This window comes from Lycorma delicatula, chromosome 8 (genome assembly GCF_047948215.1).
Source record: "Lycorma delicatula isolate Av1 chromosome 8, ASM4794821v1, whole genome shotgun sequence".
Classification (NCBI taxonomy): domain Eukaryota; kingdom Metazoa; phylum Arthropoda; class Insecta; order Hemiptera; family Fulgoridae; genus Lycorma; species Lycorma delicatula.
Genome location: NC_134462.1, coordinates 46,653,426 through 46,675,024, shown reverse-complemented (window position 1 = coordinate 46,675,024; position 21,599 = coordinate 46,653,426). Strand labels below are relative to the sequence as shown.

General features: G+C 32.9%; 1 protein-coding gene across 1 annotated transcript in view; it reads right to left on the bottom strand.

Annotated features, from left to right (window-relative positions):
- Positions 1 to 17,290, bottom strand: part of LOC142329229 (uncharacterized) — a 73,226-nt gene extending 55,936 nt beyond the window's left edge. Inside the window, exons 1-2 of the mRNA XM_075373637.1 lie at positions 17,175 to 17,290; positions 2,732 to 3,372 (exon numbers count right to left, since the gene is read on the bottom strand). Coding sequence (XP_075229752.1) covers positions 2,732 to 3,179 — 448 coding nt within the window. The 5' untranslated portion in view covers positions 3,180 to 3,372; positions 17,175 to 17,290. The remainder of the gene's footprint in view (positions 1 to 2,731; positions 3,373 to 17,174) is intronic.
- Between the last annotated feature and the right edge of the window lie 4,309 nt (positions 17,291 to 21,599).

Below are 21,599 nucleotides of genomic sequence, written 5' to 3'. Positions count from 1 at the left end.
GACGGAATACCTGTAGAATTACTGCGCAGTGCAGGTGAGGAAGCGATTGATAGATTATACAAACTGGTGTGTAATATTTATGAAAAAGGGGAATTTCCGTCAGACTTCAAAAAAAGTGTTATAGTTATGATACCAAAGAAAGCAGGGGCAGATAAATGTGAAGAATATAGAACAATTAGTTTAACTAGTCATGCATCAAAAATCTTAACTAGAATTTTATACAGAAGAATTGAGAGGAGAGTGGAAGAAGTGTTAGGAGAAGACCAATTTGCTTTCAGGAAAAGTATAGGGACAAGGGAAGCAATTTTAGGCCTCAGATTAATAGTAGAAGGAAGATTAAAGAAAAACAAACCAACATACTTGGCGTTTATAGACCTAGAAAAGGCTTTCGATAACGTAGATTGGAATAAAATGTTCAGCGTTTTAAAAAAATTAGGGTTCAAATACAGAGATAGAAGAACAATTGCTAACATGTACAGGAACCAAACAGCAACAATAACAATTGAAGAACATAAGAAAGAAGCCGTAATAAGAAAGGGAGTCCGACAAGGATGTTCCCTATCTCCGTTACTTTTTAATCTTTACATGGAACTAGCAGTTAATGATGTTAAAGAACAATTTAGATTCGGAGTAACAGTACAAGGTGAAAAGATAAAGTTGCTACGATTTGCTGATGATATAGTAATTCTAGCCGAGAGTAAAAAGGATTTAGAAGAAACAATGAACGGCATAGATGAAGTCCTACGCAAGAACTATCGCATGAAAATAAACAAGAACAAAACAAAAGTAATGAAATGTAGTAGAAATAACAAAGATGGGACCACTGAATGTGAAAATAGGATGAGAAAAGATTATGGAGGTAGAAGAATTTTGTTATTTGGGAAGTAAAATTACTAAAGATGGACGAAGCAGGAGCGATATAAAATGCCGAATAGCACAAGCTAAGCGAGCCTTCAGTAAGAAATATAATTTGTTTACATCAAAAATTAATTTAAATCTCAGGAAAAGATTTTTGAAAGTGTATGTTTGGAGTGTCGCTTTATATGGAAGTGAAACTTGGACAATCGGAGTATCTGAGAAGAAAAGATTAGAAGCTTTTGAAATGTGGTGCTATAGGAGAATGTTAAAAATCAGATGGGTGGATAAAGTGACAAATGAAGAGGTATTGCGGCAAATAGATGAAGAAAGAAGCATTTGGAAAAATATAGCTAAAAGAAGACAGACTTATAGGCCACATACTAAGGCATCCTGGAATAGTCGCTTTAATATTGGAAGGACAGGTAGAAGGGAAAAATTGTGTAAAATTGTGTAGGCAGGCCACGTTTGTAGTATGTAAAACAAATTGTTGGGGATGTAGGATGTAGAGGGTATACTGAAATGAAACAACTAGCACTAGATAGGGAATCTTGGAGAGCTGCATCAAACCAGTCAAATGACTGAAGACAAAAAAAAAAAAAAAAACAAGTATACTTTTCATTTTAAAAAAATGTGTGAAATTTAAATGTAAATTAAAAGTAAGTGTGTGTATTAAATGCAATTTAATCGGCGTACAAGGAAATCATGTGGTCCCGTATCAGATAATTTTTTTTATTGTTATTATTGAATATTATTATTTATTGTATTTTTTTTTTTACAGTCAGAGGTTAATAATTATTAATAAATCAATATATTTAAATTTTTAAAAAAGTTAAAAAATGAAAGGGAGATGAAGTCGGATTTGAAACTGATGTGCCTTCCCCTTGTAAGATCTAATATTTCATTAATTAAACTCTTATTTGGCTGAAACTCTAGAACCAATGAAAATAAGTTCCACTTATGAAGTATCATTGAAAAGCTCTCAATGAGGGCTAATAACTGCAGTTAAGAAAAAGTACAAAATCAAATTTTTTTGGAGTTTGAGCTTTTTTGGTCCAGTGGATTGCAATCAAAAGGGGAGGAGCACAACTAATGTTACAACAGTTCTAAATCCAAAATTTCAACATCCTACAGCTAATAGATATATATATAGCTATGAGATATATATATGTAAATATGTATGTACACACAGACATCATGTCAAAACTAGTCAAAATGGATTCAGGGCTGGTCTGAATGGATATTTCAATTGAAATCTGAAAACCAAAAGTTTTTGTGATCACAATACTTCCTTTACTTTGTACAAGGAAGTAAAAATCATCTTTATGCTTCTATTCAACGATGTAAGTTATTAAGTTATAGTAGAAAGTAAGTCTTCATATTAGACAATTATTAAAATTTCTAGTTATGAATAAGAGCCAAATAATACCGTAACTAAAATATTACATTATGAAATTTAAATATCACAGTAAGTTGGTCTAAATCTCACTGCAAAGTTAGTCTAAATCTCACCAGTAATGCAAACCTTAGGTTTCACTAAAGGGATATAATGAAGGCAAAATTTAAGGGTATTAATAGTTCCAGATCTACCAGAAACATATCCATTTATAATGATGCACACACTGCTAGAAAAAAATACAAACAACAAAATTAGTATACCACTACAAAGCACTAAGTAATCACCTTGTTCAGTGAAATATTCATTGCTTAAATATTACATTTCATTATGGCATGTATGTCAGTTATCTTTATTATTAAATTTATAAAGCCCTCACAACACTTACTGTAGTAGTAGTAACTCATGTGTATACAAACATTAGAGTATATGAAAAAAAAAGATTAAAAGGAATAATTTTGACAGATTTTTTCAACTTACCTGTAACTTCAAAACTAGAGTTATTAACAAGCATATCACAAACATCATTTTTACTGACACTGATGAGTTCACTAACATCACTTTCATCAGACAGCTGATATTTACTTTTTAAATGACCAGTAATAACCTTTTTAACAATATTCAATTCAATTTCAAGTTTATCAGCTAAATTGATTAATTTGATACAAGCAAAACAAAGTCTATCATTAACAGATACGATGACCATAAAATCATCACCGATTAATTGACCTAATTTAATCGGTAAACCAGTTTTTGAATGTGTTGTCTGACCAAACTGTAACTTAACACTTTCATTATTAGTAACACTATCACATATAAAACATAATCCATCTCGTTCTTTCTCCATTTCTGAATGGTGAGGATGGGATGGTAAAAACGGTACCACAAAATCATCAACTCCAGATATATATTCAGCTGCTGACATCATCTCTGCTTTATTTTATATTACACCTTTACTTTACTGTTATCATTAATTCATACTAGAAAACATCTTGATCGATGTGTGACAATAACAATAGTGCCATAATGTTATCAAATCTTCTGATTTATCAACAGCCAATGACAGCATTATTTATATTATTTCTTCCATTAACATTAATTCATTCTAGATAGTTGTTTACCTAAAATATATAAAGTAAACATCAGTAAACATATTTAAATAGTTTAACAATGTATTTGTACTATAAAGCATTAGAAAAGTCACTCTATTCACTTGACTTACATATTGACATATACTTTACACTTGACATATAGATTAATAATATTAATATTGTTTTTTTTATAAATATTATTATTTACTAATAATATTTATTTAATTTCAGTATAACAGAAGAACTTACAAAAGATAGGGTAAGTGATCTTGTGCAGTTTAGCATATAATTCAATTTGTTTTGAAACACCCAACCAATTAATTTCACAGAAAATCATATTTGTTAAATACATGGTTACTAAAAAGTTCATTTGTTTGAGCCTACTTGAACAGTTATAGCTAGTTGTTTGGTTGATCCATATAGAAAATAGTACAATGAACTCAAATCCAGTGATTGAAGGAGGTAAAACAACTTTTAGGTGATCTAATCTTTACATATGATGCATGAATATTATCTTCATCTTATGAGATAATATAGATAGTACCATTCTGTTATAACCAGACATAACTGATCAATTCTTCTATGAACTGTTTGATTAAGTCATTTATAAATAAATGAACACCAATAACAGTTTTCACAAAGAAGGTAAGATACACAATATTACTTCTGTAAAGTTCAATCAATATTCCTGCTTTTGAACATGTAGAAGTCCTAAATACAAACAATAATTTTAAATGACTAGAGTTGAGTGTTCTGAGAACAATTCATCAAAACTTCAATTGTAAATAATGCAACATCAAGCGTATTTTAAAAATGTTATTATTAAAAAAAATATTGCAACAGCTAATAACCAGTTATTTGTTGGTACTTAAATTCAGTAGATGACTATTTGAACACTATAAATAAGTAATATGTATAATGAATACCGATTATGATGGTAAACTGCAAAATTGCATCCTTACAACCTGATGGTTCCACAACAACTAAAATATTAAAAAGATTAAAAGTTTAAAAAACAACTGTACACATACTGTAATGTGCTAATACAGAGTCTTGGTAAAATAACACAAGATTAACTATGTGAATGTTTAAGATAAAAAAAGGCCATCATTTAAAAAAACAAAAATCTTTTTTTCATTTTGAGGGGTCCCATACATAAGAGAAAGCTTCAAGTAAAATTAATTTTTAAAAAAGTAATCCCCTAAGTGGTGATAATAAAATTAAAAAAAGGATTTTTTTAAAAATATACTGATACAACCATAATTCTACATAAACAAAGTTGTATTTTTTTAGGAAGGGAATGAAAAGTTTTGGCTAATTTTTTTATTCATGAAATATTAGAATAAATTTTTTTTTTTACAACATAAAAAAGAAAACACCAGGCCCCCCTCAAAACTTCGAGTGAGGTGTTGTTTTCAAGGAATTTTTTATCACTAACAAGAATCCAGTATTACTTTTGGCCTAGTGTAATTGGGTCCCAAATAAATGGAAAAACAGCCCTTCAGGACTAGGAGGAGTCTGGCACACTCTCTGGTTGGAAGTAACAGCCATAGACGAGCTAGAAGAGCCAGTCTGCAAGAAACTGAATCCTCTGCTACAGAGATAGAGAAAAGACACATAGAACCGATGGAAGTATCTTCTTTGCATGTACAGAAGAGAAAAGCTGAAGTGACAGAAGACAGCAGCGATGATGATCTATCTGAAGGAACTGATATGGATCATTTATTGAAAGAGATCCACAAAATGATGATGATTATTCAACAGGCTGCCAATACGAAATGCGAGTTAAAAGAATGTGCTTATCGTATTTTAGACAAAGCAACAGACGTAGAAGTCACAATGCGATCGTTATAAGAATTATCCCTACTGAAGTTCACTTACTGTAAAGACACCGAAACGGAGGTTAGAAAAGAAGTAGAGGATAAAGGATGACAATCTAGAAACATGATTCGTGAAAAGGTGGAACATGTACTTGATTCCAGCGACATTGATGACTTAGAGAATATTATGGGCATCCAATGGCTGAGAGATATATTTAAAAAGGTTCGCAGGGCTTTCCTAAAGAAGAGGTAGAAGGGACTCGAGTATTCCTGACTTCACAGAGACTCTGGACAAACTGCTCATACATGCCAACTATCTGAGAACTTGCTCCGGGGTTTGTAGTAAGACTTGATGCTGGGTCCAAGATTCCAAGTGGCACCTTATACAGAGACACTAGAAACACCAACATTTTATAACTGGAAAATGAAGACACAGATAATCTTACCACCTTTATAATGGTTATTGACGAAATGAACGAAGATGTAATGCGACAAGTCAGACAAGCGCTTCATCGAATAAAAAACATAGAGAAAGGTAAACTATTGTTTTACACACCAAATGAAGAGATCGGAGACAAATTTGGCAAAATACTGGAAAAATGGACCCGAAGAATAGACACGACAGAAACTAAATGAACACTCTTTATTACTGGCCAAGAATCGAAGAAAGGGGTGCCACAAGAACTGGCTTCGTTGATTTTGACCATCAAGAAAGAAGGAATGACCTACACAGACTTATTGAAACAGGTCAAAGGTAGTATTGGCGAAGATTTGGCTGCAGATATGTAATCTGTTAAAAAAGGCAGATCTGAAACTTTGGCGTTACGGGTTATCGACTCGCCAGCAAAAAGAGAAGACGTTAAGAGACGCCTGGGTTCTAAAGTTGCAGATGCTGTGGTAGAAATAACCACATGAAGGGAGAATGACAGCTTTACATGTGAAAGATTTAAATATTGACGCCACTGCCGAAGAAGTCACCACGGCGATTAAAAAGGAAGTAGGATATGACATCCCGATCTCTTCCGCAATCTCTTCGATGAGACCCGCATTCGGCACAACACAAAAAGCGACAGTCCTATTCCGGGCACGAGATGCTAAGCTCCTAGACGATAAATACAAAGTAGGCTGGCATTCTTGCCGTATCAAGGTTAGATCTGATGAAGTGAAATGTTATAAATGCTGGGGCTGGGGACATATGTCGAGGGATTGCTGTGGGGCCAACCGCACTGCCCTATACTTCAACTGAGGGGATGCGGGACACAGGGCAATAGAGTGCATAGAGCCCTAAAAATGTTTAGAATGCGGCAAGGTGGGACGCCGGACCGGTGGCCGAGCATGTAAAACACCTACATCATGAAGTGTCTTCAAATTAAAGGGAACAAATTAACAACTGCACACGACGTTGCGTGAAAAATTGCAATAGAACTAGACGTTAATTTCATTGTACTGGGTGAACCGGACATTAAGTCGATTGCTTCCAGTGACTGGAAAATAGATAAATCAAGTGACACTGTTATTAAGAACGTTTCCAACCGGTTCGCGATTCTGGACGTCAAATCCCGTAGAGGCTTAACCAGTATATCTGACAACATGTGTCATTATTGGTGGATATATTTCGCCCAACTATGAAGAGAGAAAATATGAAGAATTTCTACCTGATCTCGAAGAAATGATAAGAACAGCGGGACATCCTATAATACTGATTTTAATGCCGAATCCCTTGAGCTTGGAGGAACAAGATCGAACCGCCGAGGGTAAGCATTAGCGGCGCTACTTCGTTCCCTTGATATGGAAGTACTTAATCTACCAATGATCCGGAAATTCGTTGACAGAGGATCCAGCTCAACAATTGATGTAACTGCGATTTCTGAGAATATAAGAGAAAGCGTTTTGTCATGGAATGTGCTACAGGAAGATCTTACTAGCGACCATCTAGAAATTGTATTCTAAGTCAACCTGGGAAATCCGATGATACAAGCGACCCGCCGCGCATGGAGACCAACGACGAACCAGACTAGTTCTTTTGCTAGATCGGTTGCGGAAAGAATGACAGATTCTTGCAAGTTATGAAGGAGGAGTGTGATAGACTTAGACCCCGATCAGAAACCCACCGGGTTGGTCTAGTGGTGAACGCGACTTCCCAAATCAGCTGATTTGGAAGTCAAGAGTTCCAGCGTTCAAGTCAAAGTAAAGTCAGTTATTTTTACACGGATTCGAATACTAGATCGTGAATACCGGTGTTATTTGGTGGTTGGGTTTCAATTAACAACACATCTCGAATGGTCGAACTGAGACTGTATATAAGACTGCACTTCATTTACACTCAGACATATCATCCTTTGAAGTATTACCTGAACGGTAATTACCGGAAGCTAAACAGGAAAAAGAAAGACCCCGGTCAGAGCTACGCAGGAAAAATATTTATTGGTGGTCTCGAGAAATAACAGACCTCAGAGGTTCAACACTTGCAGCCCATAGACAACTACAAAGAGGAAGACGAAAACACCCTGAAGAGATTGAACGGACGGAAACTCGTTACAAGAATACGCGTAAGAAATTCTGCTTTGCAGTGAAAACATCCAAACGTTGGGCTTGGAAAATATTGGTGCTTGAGCTAGATGACGACCCATGGGGAGGGCGTATCGGATCTTACTGAAGAGATTAGGTGCCCCCCCTCCGATTGCTTTCAAGCGGACAAGTTAAGAGAGTAATAACGAACCTCTTTATAATGAAAGAAGCAAATAGGATGGTTGCACCGTGCTTCGAGATGAGACGTTTCTCCTCATGTGGATGAGCTTCGTTGGGCAGCCTCTCAGATTAGCCCTAATAAAAGTACGGGGCTAGACGGTGTCCCAGGAATACTGCTTAACGAGTTAACAAGAGTGCATCCATGGATTGTACTAGAGGTCTTAAATGAGGCGCTGATGACGGGCAGTTTGCCTTTGGCATGAAAACTGGGAAAATTTCCACTCATCCCTAAATCGAAGACGAATGATCCGATTTGGCAGATCGACCGATATGTCTTCTGCCCACTGTGGGGAAACTTTACGAAAGTCTCATTGCGGACAGAATTTGTAGCGAAGTTAACGGTACGGGAGGACTGTCGCCGGCCCAATACGGTTTCAGAAAGGGAAAATCGATGGTTGACATGGACGAACACATGTAAGACGGGCACCTGGAGGACCAGAAAAATTCCCTTGATGGTCCTCCTGGATGTCCGCAATGCATTTAATAGTCTACCGTGGGCGGTGGTGGGTAATGAGTTTGCGGAAAGATCAGTGATTATTTGAGAGCAGTGATATGGGACATCCTATGCACGTAAACTACTCACCACAACGGAGGATGGTGAAATTAGATTCCGAATGCAAGGTGGGGTGCCTCAAGGGTCCGTACTGAGCCCCCTCCTTTGGAACCTTACATTTGATAAAATTTTTAAGCTAGAGTTTCCGGAGGGGGGTCTCTTTGATTGCTTATGCGGACGACCTAGCACTGCTAATGTCAGGACGTAAAGAAGACGTCGAATACAGAGCGAATAGAGGAGCGATTGATCAGGTGAGCAGATGGTTCCAATCCAAAGGGCTAAGTCTCGAACCCAAAAAAACTCAGCTTCTCACGATGGTAGGGAAACGTATCAGACCCATACACGTCACAAAGGATGGTTATCAGGTCGCTACAATGCCATGCATCAAATATCTGGGGATTTGGTTCCAACAATCAGGAAAATTTAACAAACACCTTGAGATGGTCATGTGGAAGGCAGAGAAAACCATAAACTCTTTAGGACGCTTAATGGAAAACACTGGGAGCCAAAGAAAAAGAAGACTGATCCTCACAGCAGTGACATCCAACACATTGTATGCCACTCGGGCTTGGTTTTCTGCTTTTAACATTAAGAACAAAATTAGACTAAACTCCCTACAACAAATAATGAATTTGAAAATTTCATCATTTTATAGAACTGTTTCTACAGCCACTGCAGGAGTACCATCCATTCACCTCCAGGCCCGGAGAAGAAAACGAGTCTACAAAGGCATGAACAAGGAAGACACTACTGGATTGTTATATCAAGAATGGCAGGAATAGTGGAACACGACCTGTATAAGTTCCTGGATGCAAAGGTTAATCCCCAGATTGAGACCATGGCTGGAGAGGAAACATGGGGAGGTGAGATACTACATCTCTCAATTCCTCTCCGGCGATGGGGAATTCGGTGACAACTTGAACAGGTTTAGAAAGAGAGAATTTGCTAACTGTGTCTATTGAAGAAGTGAAGACTCCCCATAACACACGATTTGAATGTGACAAATGGAAAAAAACACAAAGAGAGAGCTTGAGTCTTGGATGTCACTCCAGATACAATAGTAGCATTTATGCAAAAAAGTCAACAAGAATGGAGGATAGTTGAAAACCTTGTCACCGAGATCATAAAAACTAAATAGACACATTGTAAGGAAAGGATCAGACTTTAATTTCGAAATGGAATAAAAAAAAGACTGAGACCTGGCCACTGGGTGGGCCCGGGGACAACATAGTTGGGCCTGGTTCACCCCTCTCCGGTGGTTTGAGGCAGGCGAATGGAAGAATAAAAAGATCCAAGCCGACCTGCCGTGCCAAACATATTGCTGGTAGGTGGGCAGGCTCGTTTGAGTTGAAGGACATGCTCCTGGGTTGAGGTAAACTTGATTGCCCAGGAGAGCAGAGGAAAATAAAAAAAAAACTCTCTTTAAATATTACATCCAGGGTACTGTTATGAATTTAAACCACATTATATTAAAGTAATGTTTCATAAAAAAATATATGCAAGATGTGTGGTATTGCAAAAACATTGCATAAACTCATAATTCAAATGATATTGAAAAACATTGAAGTAGCATTTATTGTTTACCTATAGTTTGTATTTAAATATTTTGCTCATTATATGAATAGTGGCATTTATATTAACAGTAGCATTCAACTCAACTCAAATAATGTTACTCATTTTACAGTGATAACAATGTTGTAAGCTATAATATTGATGAGAGTAATAATTATAATATTGAAGTAACAATTGTTTCTCATATCACAGCTATTCAAAATCATTTACCGCAAAAAAATTATAGCCCTATAAATGTGAATAGGGAAGCACAATCAATGCTATTAAATGTATTGGCACATATGTTGGAGCAGACCGAAAGCCTATGTACTAGCATTTTGCATGCATTGACCTGTGCTATAAGCAAACTAAAAACATTGTCATTTTCTATGACTCTTGTGGTAAGGTAATATATAAAAAACAGGTTTCATAGACTTGCTTGCTGTAGCATATGTAATTGTTAAGTTTTATTCTTAATTATATATTGATGTTGTAATCTAGGCCTACTTCCTGTTATATAGCAACTAATAACAGTTGAATCATACATGACTAATGTGCTATTTATGAATTATTGTAAACACAACACGCAATTCTAAGAATTTCATTTACTTATTTTTAATCTACTCTAATCATTCCACTATGAAGAATCAGATGTCACACTTTGCTTGTAATTATGTTCTAGAAGTGGTTATTATAGAAACATTTATTTTGTGTATATTTTACTTAATGAAGTGAATAGCTGTTAGTGATTTACTTTTACTATTTGTTGTGTTGTTTTCATTTAAAGCTTTGTCATAAACTCAGTCATTTAATTTTTAATAATTCAATACAGTTATTTTCTTTTAAATGCCCTAGTTAAGAGGAAAAGGTACAGTAGTTCATAATCAGGCAAGGAAAACTGTACTCATGTTTACAATTTCTTGTAAAACAATTTCTTTGTAAAACAATGTCAGAACAATTCCTCAATAGCGAGGAAAACTGAAGTGCTGAATATGACTGTTGTTCAAGCTACATCAATATCAAAACGAACAGTCCAAAGAATTATAGCAGAAGGGAAATCAAATGAAACTGAGAAGCCAACCGTGTTCATGTCACTAAGAAAATGTGTAAATCGCCCCAGTACTGTGTGCAATTTAGATTCGTTTGACAAGGATGCTTTGAGGCATTTAATAAATAAATTTTATGTAACTGAAAAATGCATTCCTACTGTGAAGAGAATTATGCAAAAAGCCTGCCAAAGTGAAATTAATTTCAAAGGGAGTGAAAGATTTTTAAGGAGAATATTACGTAAAATGGGATGTAGATGGAAAAAACATAAGACAACTGGAAAATACTGATAGAACAGCATAACATTAAAATGAAAAAAAAGAATGAAATTTCTACGACAAATTTCCCTGTTTCACGAAGAAGGAAGACCCAATTGTATACACAGATGAAACCTACATTCGCAGTAGTCATGCGACACCAAAATAGTGAGTAGACACAACAAACCTTCATGAGGGACTGAAAACACCAGTATCCAAGGGCTTACTATTAATAAATGTTCATGCTGGCTATAATAAAGGATTCATTAACAATGCTTTACTTAATGTATGAGTCAAATATGAAAGGACATTATCACAAACTGATGGATTCTGAAAAGTACACAAAATGGTTACAGGAGAAGTGTATTCCCAACTTGCCACCTCGGTCAGTCATTATACTAGATAACACATCGTATAACAAGATTCTACTACAAAAGCAGCCAAATTCTAACTCTCTAAAAAGCAATATGATAATATGGTTGGCCAAACAATGAATTAACTGTTCTCCTGCTATGACAAACACTGAATTATATGAATTATTGTGTAATTATAAAATTACTCAAAGAAAATCAAAAAAAATTTCTAACAGATGACTTTTTAAAAATTATGGTCACACAGTTCTACAGTTGCCACTTCATCACCCTGGCTTAAATGCCATTGAAATGATTTAGAGTCAAGTGAAAGGGCAGATAGCTAAAAGAAATACAACTTTTAATAAGTCAGACATCCTTAAGTTAGCTGAAGAGTAATTTCATAATGTGTCTGAAGCTAAATGGAGAATGACGTGTCTGCGAGCATGTCATTAATGTTGAAAAAGAATACATTGAAGATGAACATTTATATGATGTGCACATTGACAATTTTGTGATAAAGGTAAATTCAGAATTGGACATGAGCTCTTTAGAATCTACCGACAACAGCGATTTCGGAATTTGCCAGCTACAGCACTAAAGTGAATAGAAAAATTAACTATTTGAAGTACTTTAAAATTATATTAGCTGAGACACTAAACTAGTTTTAATTAAATAGCATCATATGTATTTTTGTTATAAATATCATATATATTAAACTGACAATGTTTTCAGTCGGCCAAGTATCATGCCAAATGTTAGCTGAACTCTAGTAGTTTTTGTGCCAACTTATGTGCCGATAATATCAAATTCATAGTTTTATACATACAAATTACACTAATGGAAATAAATTAAACAGTTATTTTTATGCAATCATTAACTTGTTTTATAAAACTATTAGCTGACTATTAGCTAAAACTGACTATTGATGCTTGACTGATTATATAAAACTGACAAAAACCTAGATTGTTTCTAAAGGACATTCTACCAATACTGACAATTAGCTACAATAACCTACATTGTTTCATTGCATCTATGTTGTGTTTCCCTCTTTTTTCTACAGATGGATAATATAAATTTACTAACAATTAGTGAAAAGTATATAAGAACATCAAAAGTGATAAGGTATCTGAAGCTTAATATGGATTAGACAGAAAAACGTAAATGGGTAAAAAATGTATATAACTATTATATCAATACAACTGATTGAAAGCTTTATCGATATATTATTATAAATATTTACCATTTACACAAACAGATGTAACTCTTATATTTTTAATTTTATTAATCTTACAATTAAAGATTCTAATAAGTTAAATGTTTTATACAAATTTTAATCAAATCTTTTATAAATATATAATCTAATGGTGTATAAAATACTTTGTTAAATTAAATTTATGATTAAACAAAGATATTTTGAAAAATAAATTATCCAAATTAACAAAAGTATAAATTACAAAGTATCCTAAAACAAGAGTGGGATTTCATATTTTCATAATTTTGGATCAAAGCATAACAGAGGCATCAAGTATATATAAAAAGGCAGAGAAACTGTCAAGGTCTTGATACATAAATAATCTCTAGTAACAGTGCATGCAAAACTGCGTGTTACATCATCAATACCTGCATAATGCTCATTAGTCACCATGATTATGATTCAGAGGATATTCAGTGTGTTTTGAGGTCTAGGCATGAAAACTGTATCAACAACTACCACACAAAAATAACTTTCACCAATGGGACAAATAACTCAACGAAATGGGCAGCCTACTAAAGCTGTATAGTCCAGGACAAATGACTATCAAGTGTCGAAGATCATTGAAACTGTGCAACAAGTTATTTGCACAGCCCAAAAAAATCAGTGCAGAATTGTTTTGTACAGTCAGATGTTTCAAAAACAACTGTTGATACATTAACAGTTATAAAATTCAGGTATTTTATAAAATTTAACTACAGGACATAATTAAACCATTTGAATTCACTACAGAAATTCTAGATGGGTTAGATCACGGTAGAGAGAATTTGCACACAAGTTTATTCTAAGTGATTAATCCACATCTCATGTTTTGGGATGAGTACATTGGCATAATGATCAAATCTGAGATAATTTGGCGTAATGATCTTCCATACATCATTACAGAACATGGCGGCCCAAAATTTAATGTGTGGAGTGCAACTGAACAACAAATTGTTCTTTTTTGCTGAAAATGCTATAATGGGAAACACAACTTCCTGGGTATGTTAGGCTAAAATACACAGCTATTTTGAGGTGCCCCAAATACCAAAAAATTCCATTTACCAGTTACCTTCTCAATATTTGTACAATATTACCTACACAAAATAATTTCCTCGGTGAATGGGTCAGATAAGGGGTTATTAGCTTCACCTCCTTGGTCTCCAGATCTTACTCCTATCAATTTTAATTGTAGGTTATGCACAGAAACAAAAAGGTTTGGTTTTCTCTGTTTAAGTAAGAAATTTGGAATGATTTAAATCAAAACATCACAGAAGCTATTTTGTCTATCACACCAGATGTTCTCTTTCATAATACCAAGATGCTGATGATAATAATAAGATATCATCTTGATATCTGCAAGGCAACTGAAGGAATTGCATATTGAAATCTACTTAGCAAGCAAATGTACACTTCAACAGGTCACACTTTGTTACATATCTGTTAAGTGTTTAAAATCCCACCATTACTTTACAGGAAAATTGCATTTATTTTACTTAATTTTTATTATGTCCATTTTTTACAATTTTTATGTTTTAAGAAGAGCAAACTAACAATAAAAATTGATAATACACTACCAAAATTAGAAAAACATTATATTTACACTTAAATATAAAATCATCACACAAAATCAAATAATGAACTGCAAGAATGATATGCATTTCCAGGATGCCACACAGATAATGCTTCTCAACTGTTTGCATATAAGTGCAATCTGTTGAAGGTGTGGTTGCTTTCTAAAGAGTTGATGTTACAATTTATAATTGCAGTTTATGTTCAGGTTTATTTTTTATTTATCACAATTAAACAGCTGTCATTTCTACAAAACTTTTAACAGAAATATTAAGTTCTATTGGTTTTTTTTTTTATTGTAGGTTATGTGGATTATTTTAATACCTGGTAACATCTGTAAATGCTAACACATTTTAGAAGACTGGTTAATTCTTCTGACATATTACTTATAAAGAGATTTTCATTTCACAATGCATAAAATATATTAATTATGTCAAATCAGCAGTTTGTATTAAAAGTAGACATTAAATACATTTTGTCTTAGCAAATTAAATCTACATTGCAATCTAGAAAACTGGAGTAGATATTTAATTTGTTTTTAAAATTAAATCTATATTGCAATTTAGAAGATTGCTGTATAGATTTAATTTGTTTTGACAATCTATAAACATGACATTCTTTTTACATTCTATCTGAATTTGAGATTTTAGATAAATCACAATTAGGTAATTTTCCCATGATTCATCTCATGACAAATGCCCTGACAACAAGCCAAGAAGATCACTGGTGAACTCACTTGTTTCTTTTTATTAATGCTTGTGTAAAATTAATTTATGTCACTAATGTAATAAAAAATCTCCACTTTTTCTTACTTTCTCAGCTGGTCTTTGATAAATGACATCCCTTTTCACTATCGCAGCCAATATGTTAATTACCCTCTTCACATAATTAATTGATTATTATTGATAATATATATGATTTAGTTAAACATATTTGTAAAGAATACCATGGAGTTATTATTTTTAATTCAATAAAAATCAATTAACCAACCTTAAATAGTTAACACACAGAAGAAATTTATTATTTTTTAAATTCATTATGTACTCTTTACGAAAAACAAGTTTTCAGTTCCTTTACCTTCCATCATTCATTCCTTTTTATAAATAGGCCTAATCCTAAGCTTTAAAAACTACAAGTATGAAAAAAAGGGGTTAGATATTAAGATCCACAAATTTCTTTCATGTAATGAGATTTTTAAAATTCAGTATTATTTATTTATTTATAAAACAGAAATAATGATGGATATACCTCCAAAAACACATTCGTCTAAAGAATAAAGAATGAATTTATACCAAAAAAAGAGCAAGATCTTATTTACTGCTTATGGGATATTAAGTTAATTATATACTGAAAATAAATATCTCCACAAAATATGGAAGATCCATCAGGTCAAAAGGGTAAAACAGGTCCAATCCAGTAAAAAATATAGTTAATTAGATACAATATTAAACATAACACTGCAAATGTAAACAGCAATGGCTAAGGAAGCAATTAACTCAAAGTTATTATTCAGTATGATGGAACTATTATTGAAGAAATATCTGTTGTCTAAACATGGTAATAAAATTTAATTCTGTAATTAACTTTTGTACAGATGTGAAACATGAACATCAAGAAAAGGGGAAAAAGAGATGTTGGAGGTATTTAAACTGTATGTAAAAGCATATTGAAAAAGATTAAATGGGCAGATAGAATAGAAAATGAAGCAGAGGAGATTTACCAAGAATACATCAGAACAATTGAAAATAGCAAATCTAACTGGATGGGACTTATCATAAAGATAGAAGGATTGTTAATAAGTATTAGAAGGATCAAAAAGAAGGCCAGAGTAAAAATTATGATCTAATAGGAAATGGGAGCTATCAAGAGGTTCAAAAGGCTTTAGCTGGGAATAGAGGAGAATAAGATGGACATGGTGCAAGGAACCTGTCACAGAGCAAGCGATGAAAGAATATATTATTGATTAGAAATTTATACAAATGAATTTAGACACAGATAAAGTTGTATTTTAACTTTAAAAGTACTGTATACTTTTAAGTATACAACTTTTTAAAAGTTGTATTTAAGTATTGTATACAAGTTTATTCAAAATCTGCACAACATGCTAAATATACAGGTTCTTAGCAGCACAAAATCCAAGAAATTTTAATATTTTTAACAAATGTAATCTTTTCTTACGATTATGAAAATTTAATAACTGAATAATGCTGCCAAATACACACAAACAATATGAGTCTGAGAATCAATGCCTAAGTCGATTAAAATTATTTTTTACAGTTCATTAACCAAATGTAAAATTGGATATACCACTAAAAAAAATAGAAAACTATCTTTCAACTATTGATTATTAATATAGATTAGCTAACATTCTCCAGAGTTGTACAACCTTTTGTGTTATTACAGAATAATGAATTGTGTTTTATTAAGGAATAAAGCATAACAGATTATTCTGTACAAAATAATTTCATAATACATACACCCAGATATGACCTAATTTTCACATCCCATTTAATTAGAAATAAAAACAACAAAAATAAATAACTATCACGAAAACGAATTTCACTTTTGCGCTGGAAATCACATGTTAATACAATAATAAATCACATGTTAATAAATTCAATAAGTCTATAAACATAAAGAGGTTATTGTTGTATAATAATAAAAAGACATTACGAAAATCTCAAACTACAAGCAACTTACAATTTTTTCTTTTAAACCAGATTTTAAAAATGTTACAAAGTATTTTCAAACAAAATCATTCCTTTGTAAAAACGATAAATTAATTTATAATAATCAAAATCACTACGAGATTTCTGTGCAAACAGTCAGCAGCAGAGAAACAGTAACAATATTCACAGGAATGAACTATCGATTATAATCGTTCGATACTAGGCAATAAACAATAATCCTTCATTTACGTATTCCTAGGCCCTTTAAACATGTTTACAGAATACAAATTTGCGCTCTTCGTACTCTTAAAAAATTATACTCTTACAATTCGGAAGTTTTTTGTTATGTTATTGCAAATATGGGGACATTATAAACACTGGCATTTCTTATGTTTATAATGTCCTATTTTTTTGACCCGGCTAACATCGATTGAATCCGATAGTACGAGCTGGTGTGCGGTAATTCAATCAAAAAAAGTATTTCAGGGTTTGTTAAATAATAAAAAGTAAGATTATTCGTAAAGCGACCCCGCTTGAAAATTTAACAAATTAAGCAATGAAAGTTGTTATTTACTTTCACACCAAAATACATAGAAAGGAATGTCAATATTTTCACATAAAAGATTTTTTTATTTTAATAATGTACTTTGTATTTACTTTTTATTTGACACCTTCAAGGTATTATTATGCAATCATTTGCAATTTCAATAAACTGCAAAAATTCCTATATTGTAATTCATTTCCCTAATTACAATAAATAAGATACAGAGATTTTGAAATGTTTGATCAAAGAAAGTGGCCGTAGTATTCTTTCAATAATTTGTAGCTAATTACATTACTACAAGGGAATCATACTGTTAGCTCTTCCTAGTATCAGAAATTTGAAACAACCAAAATTTTAATAAATTATATAATTTTTGTATGATTAATTCTTTTCTTCATGGTTTCTATATTAAATATATTAATATGTACTTCTATTTGCATTTTTATTACCTAATATTCAGTGTACTTTTACTCAATTTTTTTTTTTTTTAATTAGGTGGTAGTACTTTTTTGTAATTGATAACTTCTTGCTTGTTGAATAAATAAAATTGACTGGATTTTTTATTTAATTCCTTGCCTTTATAGTATTATGACCATGTGCATGCTAAAGAAATATTTTAATATATGTGAAAATTAAAAAGATGAGTTGTATAAAATTATTAGTGTAAGAAAATTAAACCTTGCCAAGGGTCTAATCCAAGAGCAGTGATGTAGAACACAGCATGCTAAACTCTACACTTATTTTCTAGGCATCTGTCATAAAACAAGATTGGTAAAGATTTATAAACAAACACCTTTAATCTATAGCATTATGTAATGCAAAATTTCAGTTGCATTTTTTATTTAATATATTTTTCATAATGAATTTTTATAATCCAATGGTAAAATAATTCCTCAAATGAATGCTTCCTGGTAACACAAATGAAGAAAGAGAATAAATGTTTGTTAATAACTGAATCTACACTTTCAGCATTGGAACAATAATACCTTCTCTTTCCACTAGGCACAATTTATCAAGTTATTTTTAGAACAGAATTATACTATTAGTCTCTTTTAATCCCTAAATTGGTCTAACTGTATGCCTACACATATTGTTTAGGCATGTACTGTTGTTCAAGGTCCATAAATACTACGGGATTTAATTTATAGGGGCTTAGTTCTGAAGACTATTTTGCTCTTTCATCTATAATGTAAATTTTATTATTCAATTGTTTTATTCATCCAAACAAGAGCAATTCAGTATCAACCAATCAATTGCAGTAGAAAAACAAGTGTCTTGTTTTCTGGTTTATTACAATATGATTTATTGGTTCTCACACTTTTTACAACCATTACGGTTATGTAATCTCTTTGTGAATAAATCTATTGGCTGTGTCTTTCAATATTTTTTTTGTCATACATACTCTATTTATTCATATCTGTGAATGTTTTTTTGTTTAATACTACTCCTTGCAGATAGTATTGTGTCCCCAGTGGGTAATATTACCACATTTCAGATAATAATAGACTATTCTTTGTCTTGGATACATAAACAAACCATAATCATAAAACAGTCTGAAAAATAGTTTTAAAACAATTACATTTAGTTCATTTGTTTATTTGAAATATTTAACTCTAGCTTTAAATTTTAACTTAAAATGACAAAGATTTTACCTTAATATTTTAATGTAAATTCATCATATTTGAATTTTCTAGTGCTTATTTTGGTATTGATCAGTTTACTGATTTCAAATCGTTAAGAATAATTTTTGTTTGAATACTCAAATTTTGTCAAAAAGTACAATAATGATAGTTCATGACAAAATAAAACTTTTTCCATATCGTATTGTGAAGGAAAGATAAATTTCTAAAGGTAGAAAAATAAATACATATATCAATTTAATTTCTCGGTTTTACTACAAAAGATGGATTAAAACATAAGTTACACCCTTCTTGTATTCTTGAACTGAAAGAGATTTATTAATATCTTATGGTGGCAGCACTGGTTGCGTTGTCTTCACACTTCCCCAGCAGCAGTTCTGTAACCCACCGGGTTGGTCTAGTGGTTAACGCGTCTTCCCAAATCAGCTGATTTGGAAGTCGAGAGTTACAGTGTTCAAGTCCTAGTAAAGCCAGTTATTTTTACATGGATTTGAAAACTATATTGTGGATACCGGTGTTCTTTGGTGGTTGGGTTTCAATTAACCACACATCTCTGGAATGGTCAAACTGAGAATGTACAAGACTAGACTTCATTTACACTCATACATATCATCCTCATTCATCCTCTGAAGAATTATCTAAACGGTAGTTACCGGAGGCTAAACAGGAAAAAGAAAAAGAAAAAAAGCAGCAGTTCTGTACGACATTCAGTACATGTGTAGTATCGTTGTCAATATGGCGTGTCCTCTAGAGGTTTCGTCCAGCATAGAAGTACGTTAAGTAGTCCGATTTTTTTTGGACAAAAAATTACAATTGTGAAATTCATCGCCAAATTATTGAGGTATACGGTGGGAATGCAATGTCATGCCTGATGATCACAAAATGGAGCCAAACGGAAAAACAAATGTAAGCGACGAACTGCGTGCTGGGTGTCCTTCAACTGCAAACATGACGGATAATGCGGAACGTTTGAATGAAATGATCTTGAGTAACTGGCTCATTAAAATTAGAGAGATTGCAAGTGAACTTTACATCAGTTATTGTAGTATGTTTGCGATTATTCACGATCAGCTTAATTACCGTAAGATGAGTGCACGATGGGTGCCACATCTTTTAACTGTCAACCATAAACATCAACCTTTTGCGTCTGCCCTTTCTTTTCTTCAATGTTATTCCAGGACTGGTCCACAGTTTTTGAAACAAATCATCACAAGGATAAGAGCTGGGTGCTTCATTACACTCCTGAGACTAAACGAGCATTACGTGAATGAAGACATAAAAATTCACCGCAGCCAAAAAAAGTGAAAACATCCCCACATGTTCGAAAGGTTATGCTGACAGTCTTTTTAGATCTGAGGGTGTTGTTTTCAATGAATTTATGCCCCGAGGAGCAACAATCAATGTGAAACTTTAAAAAAATTGCGTAACGCCATTAAAGATCGAAGATCCGGAAGATTGAGCGACGGGGTCGTTTTTCTTCACGATAACGCTACTCCTATTTCAGCCTCAACGTGACAAAGGAGTTACTTCAAAAATTCAAGTGGTAAGTGTGGTCTCATCCGCCTTACAGTTCTAACCTAGCGACTACCACCTGTTTGGTCCTCTCAAGCGAGACCTAGAGGAGAGCGTTTCGCTAATGACGATGATTAAATTCATCATCATTAGCGAAACGCTAGCGGTCCTTAAATGGTTGAAGAAAATTTAACGAAATTTTATGAAAGTAGAATTGAAAAATTTGTCACAAGGAATGAAAAGTTTAGAAAAAATTGGTGATTATGTTAAAAAATAGATAGAAATATGTAGTTATTATTCAATAGGAAAAAAAATTGTCTTATAAATGCGTATTTGTTTCATAGAGGGGGTGTAACTTACTTTCTGATCGTCCCTCGTAGATTATGTTTGTATGACTGTAAGAAAAGATTATGTAATTCAGTCACCTGATGATACAATTCATCAAATTACGAAAATCTTTCATAATTCTTTTCAATAATGCACGTAAAATATACCTTAAGTAATCCGTTAAGTATGAACGGCGACCGTCTTATATATATATATATATTATAACACTTTCGTATCTCAAACCAATCGAAAAAACCGAATGTTTCAAGAAAATTATAAAATTCAGCAGAACAAAATGTTTCAAGAAGTACGATTTAATAGTTGACGTAATGACACGAACAGTGTTAAGAGGAACTGTAGTAAGTCAACTACAGGCAGGATGTTTAGCAGCAGCAGATGGGGAAGGTTAGTATATATTTTTATAGACTGTCTC